The 10,735-nt window shown below is 39.3% G+C and overlaps 1 protein-coding gene across 1 annotated transcript; it reads right to left on the reverse strand.

The window, feature by feature from the left end:
- Positions 1–346: 346 nt before the first annotated feature.
- LOC306666053 (HLA class II histocompatibility antigen, DQ alpha 1 chain-like) lies at positions 347–6,065 on the reverse strand. Its single transcript, XM_079147867.1, has 5 exons — positions 5,926–6,065; positions 2,284–2,532; positions 1,380–1,661; positions 957–1,130; positions 347–797 (listed from the first exon to the last, which is right to left on the reverse strand). The coding sequence occupies exons 1-4, from the start codon at positions 6,005–6,007 to the stop codon at positions 976–978; spliced, it is 768 nt and encodes a 255-aa protein (XP_079003993.1). The 5' UTR covers positions 6,008–6,065; the 3' UTR covers positions 347–797; positions 957–975.
- Between the last annotated feature and the right edge of the window lie 4,670 nt (positions 6,066–10,735).

Genomic DNA, 10,735 nt, shown 5'->3' on the forward strand with positions numbered 1-10,735 from the left:
TTCCATTTCTTTTTCTGCTTGAGCATTCTTATTTTTCAGCATGAGAAGAGGAAAACTTCTGCTATCATTTATTCACAGATTTAACATTTTACAAACAAATTTTGACTTTTGATACCAAAATAAACCTTGGGCATTTTTGAGATTTAAAGTTCCTTTCTCCTAACTTATTTTTTTGCCATCATTAAAAAAAAAAAAAAAAAAAAAAAAAACTTGACTAAAGTGAATATAGAGTCATTTAGTTATTTTTTATTTCTACTATAACAAGTCTGTACCAAGGCAAAGGGCATATACTACGTTCATTGATGCTGAACTGGAGACAGGTGGCAGTGGCCAAGGGTGAAACAATAGGAAGAGACATTTTAACCTGAATTTTATCAGGCTATTTTTGGTTGCTTCAGTATATTACTGGACGTGAAATATGATCTTGAAGATGAGATTATAGGGCCTGAAACATAAGAATCTCACATTCTTAGCCATGGTTCCAGTGAACCCAAAGATGAAAGACAGGGAAAAAATTCAATAAAGACCTTATAAAAGGGTCACCAAGAGATTAGGAAGCTTGGTGAATTATTCCAGGGATTCTCTAGTAGGTAACATTTGAAAAAAGAAAAATTCAGGAGGTCAGAGGGAGTATTCCATGGGTACATGAGCTCTGAAATATACAGCACTTTAGGTCCCAGAGAAGAACTGAGAGGAGGGACATTTGAAGAAGAGAAAGAATATGATGAACTAGGCCAAAAACAGTGCTAGGTCATGTAGCACATCCACTCTTCTGCTCCTAGAGATGGGCAGTATACCTGCAAAAAACACATGAGATCAGTGGACCCTGAGGGCTCCTGTGCTATCACCATGTCACTCCACAATTCTACGTTTCAACCACATTTGTGTCAATAATCTCTACTTCCTTTCCTTCCCCCTACATGGTGGCTTAAGCTCTGACAAATACAAGCCCTTACCTTTCCTTGTAGGTGTGACTCACAAGGGCTCTGGTTGTCTGGGGGCACCATCTGAGCGTAAGCCTTGAAAGATGAAGATTGTCCCCACAATGATGCCTACGAGGCCCACGATCAACCCCAAGGAACAGACCACAGTCTCTGTCAGCTCTGACACAGGGTTTGGAATCTGAGGTTCTGTGGAAGTAAAGCTGAGGTCAGAATACAGAGTATGTTCATGTGCATGTGTGAGATGGGGTCAGGGCTGGGGGATGGGAGTTGATTCTGCAGACTTGGAGTACTAAGCTAAGGGAGGAGAATGAAGTCTATCATTAGAAATCCTTAAGAGTGGAAAACAAGTTTTGGGCATTAGGAGTCAAAAGGAAGGATACTCTGGACTTGACAGAGAACGAGGAGAGACCAAAAAGGGGTGGAACTCCCACGTACCCCAGTGTTTCAGAAGTGGCTTGTCCAGGCCCCAGTGCTCCACTTTGCAGTCATAAACATCATCATCAGAAGGGAGGAAGGTGAGGTAAGCAATCTTGAGGAAGGAATGGTCACTCTTGGAGAGGAAGTTGGTCTCCGAGACACCTTCTGTGACTGAGCGCCCATTGCTCAACCATGTGATGTTGATCACAGGAGGAAAGATGTTGTCCACAAGACAGATGAGTATGTTGGGCCTACCCAGCATCACAGGTGACTTGGGAAACACAGTCACGTCAGGAACCTCTGTGGTAGGAAAACAATTCTGGTATGAATGATGAATGTGAATTGCTGTACCCCAAAATTCTGCATTATATCCTGGAGGAGCCCTCCCACCAACATTTGCCCACATGATCATCAAAGAGTCCTTTTTTCTTTCCTGCTTCCAATTTATTCCTACACCCTTCTCTCTGTGGCCTTGCATATTAAGATGTCGCATGCATATTAAAGAGGAGAGCACCTGCTTTCTTCCACAATAAAAGTAGAAGCTTTATTAGTTTTTGGATTTCTGTGATTCCTCACTCCTCTTTTTTTTTTTTTTCCTTGAAGGAGGTTACTAAAGGTTTCTTTTTTCTGAGTCAACACTTATATCCACTTGCAGACTTAAGGCAAATTAAAGCCCTTTTTCTCAGAGAGCATGCATGTCTGTGGGACTCCTCCTTAAAAATTTCAAGGATCTTTGTGTAACATGGAAATAAGTTATCTGTAAGATGAGAGAGGATGCAAATTCAGTAATTACCCTGAAAATATTTAGGGACTCCTTGGACAGGAGAGAGTTTTATAGATATCTGTCACCAGGGAGGAAGGATATGAGACTTGGAATAATGGGATAGATCCAATAAAGAGAAGCAGAATGGTGAACACATACTATTGGGAGCTGCAGTAGAATTGGAGCGTTTAATCAGGATGTCCAAGTTGTGTCTTACTATAGCTATGTTTTGCAGTGCAGACTGTGGGTCAAGTTTTCCAATGTCACTAAACATAGGATGGCTCCAGACAGTCTCCTTCTTCTGCAGGTCCACATAGAATTGCTCATCGCCATCAAACTCATGGGTATACTGGCCAGAGGGACCATAAGACTGGTAGAGGTTTACACCATAGATGCCAACATGGTCAGCTGATGAGTGTAGATGAACAGCAGAAAGTTAGGAGAAAGGGGGAGAAAAAGAACTTTATTAAACAAACAAACAAACAGTTTTCAAAATACTGTGGAGTTCATTTTGGGTATAACTGCTAGACAAAATCCCCATTGCCTGCTTCCTTACCTGGTCGTGTTGGTAGTTGTGTAGTTACCATGCAGTCTGTCTTTTTCCTTATGATGTGTGTTCCTTGGGGGCATAATGTTACATGCCTAATTTTTGCTATTCCCTAAGTGCCTTACTTGGTGTCTGGTGTATTGTAGCCTAAAGATAAACAGTGTGATTGGATGACAGAGGAATGAATACGTTTTTGTGATATTTAATTTTCTTCTCAAAGATGCCATTTACTTCCCTCTGGTTCACAAGTTTTATCTCCCTCTTAATTCTTTCACTAGTTAATAATGAATCCATTATATTTACTTGGAACTAGCTTAGAACAGGGCATTTTCTACACAGTGGTCCCTTCTTATTTTTTTTTTTAAGAAAAAGCACATCACATAGAATCATTATTTTAAGATTTTCTTCTAATTCTTACTGTACATAAGAAAGAGCATAACAAGAATAGTGACAACATTACAAACTATCTAAAAAACCAAGGCATCTAAAGTCTCTGTTGTCTTTAGAAGAGAAGCACCTCCTTTCTTCTGGAGTAAGAAACAGGAACTTTATTAGTTTTTGGATTTGTCATTACCGACTTCTCTTTTTCTACTTGAAGGGGGTAAATAAAGCTCTCGCTCTCTTGCTCTCTCTCCCCGCCTCCCTCCCCGCCCCTGCCTCTCAAAACACATTCAGTTGCAGACTCAAGACAAATTGAAGCCCTTTTCCTCCAAAAGGTAGCATGGTGTGCATACCTGAGGATGCCACAGCAGAATGGCAGCCAGTACATTACCATTCTATTCAAACGAACCTAACTGGACATTTTTTATCAAGATGTACATGATCTTTTAGCTTTTCATCTTTCTCTCCTTCCTCATTTACTGAGCATCAGCAATTGTCAGACATGGTGCAAGGTGAGGGGGCAAGGAGTAAAAAGTCAATCAGGCATGGACTCTGCCCACAAGGAGGTCTCATGGGGGGAGTAAAGGAGCAAATGCAATGTGAGTGAGTGGTGAGTTTTGTGATAAGGAAATTGACTTATATTTCAACATCCTGCACAAATATCTGCTAATCAAACTAAACTACACCATCCTTTCATGTTCCCTGTTTTATGATTTTCTCCTTGAAGTTATTTTTTTCAGATTTTCTGGAGAACTCTACTTCATTCTGAAAGTTTGTTTAGTTACCAAGGTTTTAGTTAAGTCTTCTCATCAACATGTTTTTCAACCACATTATGAACTTCAACCCCTCTGTCCCAATGTTCTGCCCTCCAAAATCGCCTGTTACTCTTCTGGCTCTCTTTCCTCTGACCAGGATGTCTACCTTGGTTCACTTAACAGGACCCTCCCCCACACAACAAATCTTCCTTATTCTTGCAATAAATCATCTTGACTTCTTTTTCAAACACAAATAGCTGCAATCATTCATTTCAGTTGACAGTTGACCTGAGCTGCAAGTATTGCTGAAGGACATTATGTTGCTGTGCCAACCAGATCCACATAATTCTTACAGTTTCAACCTCAGCTGGGTCCACTGTCCTGCACAGCAGTGGTTCTTCTGCTTTCCTGTACCCGCTTCTGTTTCCATTAGTAGTCAGTGCACCCTCTAGGAGGCAGATGGCATGTGTTTTTATATTAGAGTCCTCAAAACTTAGTTTACAGTGTGATTAAAATGTATATTAAATGAAAATTTCTATTTTTGAGGACCACAGAGTCTTCGGGGAAGATTGACAGGTACACAGGCAGCAGAACCAGGATCAGAGATGACCAGGCTGCATTATGACTTATGGGCTCATGAATTTGTTGCTTTTCTTGTCCCCTTCTTCCATAAAAATATTGAAATTTACACTTTATGTATAAAGACAAATATAATACAGGTTGAATCAAAACTAAAATGGTTTCTGAGACTTTAAACTTCATTTTTTTTCTAATTTCAAGAGAAATCGAAACATTTTCATGCAGCCCTGTGGTATCATGGGCCCTCCACACTGTGCCCACTGTGTCTGATGGATAAGGTAAGCCTGACCAGGACACTCTTGTTTCATGCCAAAGAAAGAAAATTTGAAATGAAGAGGCCAAGAGCCCTGGAGAAGGAGGTGAAACTCCCAACTCCAAACAAAACTAGAATGGAAGCAGCCATTGTTGATAAAAGCTTCTTAATCCCTTTCACTTCCCATTTTAAATATTTGGCTTTTCAACTGTTGTTTTTACAAATCTATAAAACAGCAGGGATCTGGAACAAGTTCTGAAAGAGTGATAAAGGATTGTATGAAGAGAGAATGGATAAGGTGAACAACACCCATGGTTCTGTGGGACCCAGTGATCTCTGCTTGCCAATTTTGCTTTTATAGAACCTCAGTAGATGGTATGAAGAACAAGTAACTTGGATGCATAAATTGAGAATTAAATAATCCAACTTTTTAATCATGAGGTTCTCAATTTTACAATAATTATATTCCTTACATTGTTAAAGAAAAAATATAAAGTTGTACCTGTAATAGGAACAAGAGGAAAAAAGTTGACATTTGTAGGTTTTCACTATTTTTAAAGCACATCTACCTACCTGTTTTATTTGAATATTTGTGAGATGATGAATATGAGGTAACTGAGATTACCATGTGGACCATGTGGTAAAATGATGGTCTCCAGGCATTCAACCCACTGGGCTCCATCTACCCACTTCCCACCTGTGTCACCTGCCAGCATGGAAATGTGTGCACACCTGAGACAAAAGGCCATCTTTCTGTGTATCTGCATAGCATATATAATTCATGGAACTATTTCCCAGATATATTACAAGAGACGATAGGAAAATCTCCAAAAGTTGTTCAGAGAAATTTGAGAATAATAGTTTATAAGTTTTAACAAACATTGCCCTATGTAAACTTATGATTTTTAATAAAAAAATAAAAAATTAAAAATTAAAAAAAATTCAAAAAAAATAGTTTATAAGTTTTAAGTAGTGAAAAGATGTCTGCTCATGAGAACATCCCTAATCTTTGAGACACCCATGACTGAACACCACAGAGACCTCTACACTACATTCACTAGATCCAGTATTAGAAACAGAATCAAGTGCTTGGTGAATTCTACAGAGGACAGATAACTGAGAGAGCAGATTAGGCTCTGGTTTCTTGAAAGAGGAACGAAATCATTTTTAGATCTCTTAATATTGAGAAGAACCTTGGGAAATCTCCACTCAGCTAATCTCCATCTCCTTTCCTTTCAATTCCCTGTTTCCCAGCTCCAGGGAAGACTCGTTAATTGTGCACTCACCCACAATGTCTTCACTTCCACAGGGGCTCATCATGGTGGTCAGAGCAACGGCCCCCAGGATTAGAGCTCTGTTTAGGATCATCCTCTTTTCAAAGTGGTCTCAACAGCCTGCTGTTCTGAGTTGTGAAGCAACTGTGAGGACTGAACCAAGGAAATCTAGACACTTAAACCAAATCCTGCCAGGTCAGATTTTAGCCAATCAGAAAAATACCTTATGATGACGCCTCAGTTGCCAGTTGCAGAGATTATAGTAACAGGCCTCAAAGAAGAGAGGGGAAACCCCAGTACTGATGCAGCCTCCACTCAGTGTGGGTGTGAGGGAATGCCTTGTGAATGGACAGAGGATTCTAAATCAGACTCTTGTGTGTGTATGTCTGCTAATCGCAAGGGGGATGGAAATTGTTGAGTGACCTCATGAATGAGGTTATCAATAATACAGTTTAGGGCAGGGGTGGTAGTGGTGCACACCTGAAATCCCAGTACTCGGAAGGCTGAGACAGGAGGATGGCGGATTCAAAACCAGCCTCAGCAACTTAGTGAGGCCCTAAGTAACTCAGTGAGATCCTGTCTATAAATAAAATACAAAAGGACTGGGGATGTGGCTCAATGGTTAAGAGTTTCTGGGGTTCAATCCCTGGTACCAAAAACAAAAAACATAAAACAAACAAACAAAACCCCAAACAAAACAAAAATCCAAACAAACTAAAAACAAAACTATCAGTTTATTTCAGGATTTTCTGGGTTACAACCTCCAGGAATTCTTCCCTGAATTGATTCCTTCTCCTGGTTACCTCCCCGCACCTCTACCACCCACTGTTTACTGGCTTCCCTCCCTGGGTTTGCTGTCTTGCTTTTAGCTCCCATGGCATGTGTGGAAGTCTCTAAATCTAGAATTGACCCTCTTACCTAGGGGATATCCTCTGAAGGTAACCAAATAATGCCTTTGCCTATTCTACTTGTATAAACCCAGCTGGGTAAGTTTTTCACTGGCTTTTAAAGGTTCCAGGTGTTTTTACTCAGAGTGATGAAAGGGGATTTAAATGTTGGGGTGTTGCCTATAGTAACCGTATGACTTTTTATCCAGATTTTTTTTTCTTCCCTTGAGAAATCTTTATGCCCTGTGTTTTGGTGCTGCCTGACTATATTTAAAGGAAATTCAGGGATTTTGATTACAAACCCCACCCCACAAAGCCCCCCCCAAAAAAAAAAAAAAAAAAAAACAACAAAGCAAAACAAAAAAACAAACTCAGGCTAACTCAATTGCTCTAAGAATTATTTTTTTAAAATGTTGATTAAAGGGCTGGGGAGATAGCTCAGCTGGTAGAGTGCTTGCCTTGCAAGCACAAGGCCCTGAGTTTGATCCCCAGTACCGCAAAAAAAAAAAAGTCGATTAAAATTTAGAGGGTACAATAGGGGGAATTGTTGTGATTTAGCAAATTGGCTTCCTTCCCATAAATTACTGCATTTTTTGTATCTGTTAGTTTGCTTTTTTAATATTCCAGATATTTGTGAAGAATTAGGGATTGTGCTAAAGCAATTATTAGAGGGCTACTTTTTTTCCCCCAGAATGTATTTTCTATATGTTATAGAGGCCACAATTAATGGTGATTTGGAATCAATCACTCTGTCCCTGTTAGATGACCTGCTAAATTTCTCAACCCTTGGTCTTACCTTACAGTGACAGAGGCTGTAAGGAGGAGAGACAGACAATGCCCTGACATCTGGGAGTTGCCTGGATGAAGTTGACCAGGTGCTATTGCTATGAGCTAGGCTGGTACACACTGCTAGGTTCTGTTGTTCTCCTGTTTAACATAAACAATTTCATAGAACATCAGTATTACACAGTCACCCTGTGACCACAGGACATCAAGACAGAAAACAAGGTCACTCAGGAATCATGTCTGAACAGACATAACATAAACATTGCCCAAACCACACAATAACCAAGCACAGACTTCTCTTGTGAGTGACAGCGGCTTCTTTACCAATTACAGCTTTTGCCTCACTATGGTCTTGCCTCCTTCTAGGAAAAAATTTTAAGCTACCCAAATCACAGAGCTACCTTTTCCTTTCCCCCACTTCCTGAACAAAATCCCTCTTAAATCCTCCTCAAAATCACCTAAAACAAGCTCAAATCCTATGACAGTTTAATGCTCAGTTTTATGTGTCTGGGATACAGTCAATCTAGGTGTTGTGTGTTCACATGCTGGGAAGAATTTTGTAGGTGTGATTAATGTCATAATCAAATATCATTAAGAAAGAGAGATTACCGTAGATAAACTGGCTAAGTTGGATCCAGTCAGGTGGAAAGCCTGAAGGGAGAGCTGAGGCAGGCTTCTCTAAGGAAGAAGAAAGTTCTGGGCACAGCCCTTTGGCCTGTGCTGTGCTCTCACCTGTCTTCCTGATCATGGCCTGTCTTAGGGACCTTGGACTTGCCTAGTTCACCCCTACAGTTGCATAAGCTAATTCTTTGCAATAATTCTTTTAAAATACATCTCTTACTTCTTTGGTTCCAACACCCTCTTACTGGGATTCCCCAACAATTCCTATTGGTGAGTTTTCTGCCTTCTTTCAGTGAACAAATAGAACCAACTTGTTCATCCAAAGGTTTGCTCTTGATGGTCTTTAGCTGGAAGCATTGATGATACCTCAACTGATGGTACTAATTGTGAGGGATATACATCTATAGCAGCTGAATGAAAAGTCCCTAGGATTTTAAAAAATATACTTGTCATATTTTATTATCATCTCCATTTTATTTTCAAAGCTCAGAGAGGTGAAGAAACTTACTAGGTTCACACAGTTGGTAAGTAGTAGAGCTGGGGTGTGATAAGGGCAAGCCATGAGTCCTTATGGAGAAGGTGTCTCTTTCTGTGTGCCCTGACCTAATTAGGAGAGACATTGGGCCTAGGGATGGTCTAATTGTTCTGTCCTCTATACAGACTTACCTGCATTGTATCTTGCAGAAATTCCTTATTATTTTGGCAAGTGAATTAGACCTTTCTTGATAGTGCTCCATAATTTCACCTCTTCCTACTTCTTCCAGCTGTACCTCAGTGAATCTTGTTCTAGTTGTTTCTGTCTTCAGGTCACAATTTTGACATAAAAGTAAAGTTTTAGTGAATAAATAGAAAAAGATGGCATACCATTTTAATGAAAACTAATTTTTTGCCTTTGTCTAATAGGTAAATAAAGAAAAAAACCCTTTATAGGTTAATGGTGAGAATAAAATTTGAATCAAAATATTACTTCATCCACCAACTTTCCTAAAAAGCACTATCCGGATGTTATTGATCTCAAAACTAAAATATTATCAATTTAAAAGAATTTGTAAAAGTTATAATTAACATTTATAACATTTTTAAAGAATCCATGCATTTTCAAATTTTGACATCAACTATTTTGTTCTGATATAGCTGTGATTATAATGCATTGATGAAGTTCTACTATAAAGGCCAAGACCTCTACCATCTGATAGTAGTTAAAGCTGTTTCACAATAACAGTCCATAGTATCAAAATAAAAATAAGATGAGCTTTGCAATAAAACACATCATTATTTAATACTGATTCTTATTCAATCAGATGCATTGTCTTGGGAAAATCACCCAAAATACCTGAGTCTTAAGATTGTTTTATATAAAGTAGAATGATAACTGCTAGATGATAGTTGATATGTTGAAATGAAGTAACTAAAAAAGTAGGAATTATAAAGTTCAAATATAGTCAATATTCCTAACTGATAGCTACTATATGATGATGATGTATTAATAATGCTAATAACAACAACATCACACCTAGGCCAGGAACAGCCTGTAGCTTTCCCCTCATCCATGCAACATTCTCCCTGTGGCATTCTAGGCTTCTAAGAGCCTGTGAGCCACAGAAGCACACAGGGCTGGGAAATAGAAGTTTTTTTAAAGACTATTGTATCAGTCAGAATTTTCTGTGTTATAAACTACTCCAAAACACAATGATTTCATACAAGGGTTTAAGTATTTTATCATCTGAGCAGTCTTTATGTTCTGGGCTGGCCTAGCTCTTCTCAGGTGGGTTCCTTCACACATCTGTGGCATTACCTGATCCAGTGGAGACTGCTGGGCCTCTCCATGTGGGCTCACCATCCAGCAGACTGGCCGAGGCTTATTCACAAGGTGCTGGAAAGGTCCCTGGTACAAGACAGACACTGCAGGGTCTGAAGTTTAAGTTTAGAACTGACCACATTACTTACACTACTTTCTACTAGTCAAAGTAAGTCATAGGGGCTGAGGTTGTGGCTCGGTGGTAGAGCACTTGCCTAGCATGTGTGAAGCACTGGGTCCGATTCTCAGCACCACATAAATAAATAAATAAATAAATAAATAAATAAATAAATAAATAAATAAATAAAGGTATCATGTCCATCTACAATTAAAAATATACCATTTTTGCCATTTATCACAAATGCCCTCTGGTTTTGGGTCTATATGAATGAGTTTGGTGAGAGAGCGTTGGAATGCCTCCATATCTGAAACGAGTTCCACCCACTTACCCACCTGCCAGAGTCTCATCTTTACTTTATTCCCATTGCAAGCCTAGAATAACCAAAAGATTTATAAAAAGGAAGAAGAAATGTGAAGGAGTTAAACTATCTGATTTTAAGACTTAACTGGGTAGGTATGGTATCGAGAGACAATACCAAAGTAGTGTCATGAAGATGGACAAATAAATAGATAGAACGGAATAGAGAGTCTAGAAATAGAGTCCTCAGATACTGCCAATGGACACCCAATATACCTACCAAGGCAATTTAACAGGGAAAAGGATAATCTG

This window comes from Sciurus vulgaris (genome assembly GCF_902686455.1).
Source record: "Sciurus vulgaris genome assembly, chromosome: 7".
NCBI lineage: Eukaryota > Metazoa > Chordata > Mammalia > Rodentia > Sciuridae > Sciurus > Sciurus vulgaris.

Coding starts and splice junctions, on each gene's coding strand:
- LOC306666053 (XM_079147867.1), bottom strand. CDS start 6,007: ATGATCCTAAACAGAGCTCTAATCCTGGGGGCCGTTGCTCTGACCACC. Junction 2,533..5,925: donor TGGAAGTGAAGACATTGTGG/GTGAGTGCACAA, acceptor TACACTCATCAG/CTGACCATGTTGGCATCTAT. Junction 1,662..2,283: donor TTCTACTGCAGCTCCCAATA/GTATGTGTTCAC, acceptor TTCCTACCACAG/AGGTTCCTGACGTGACTGTG.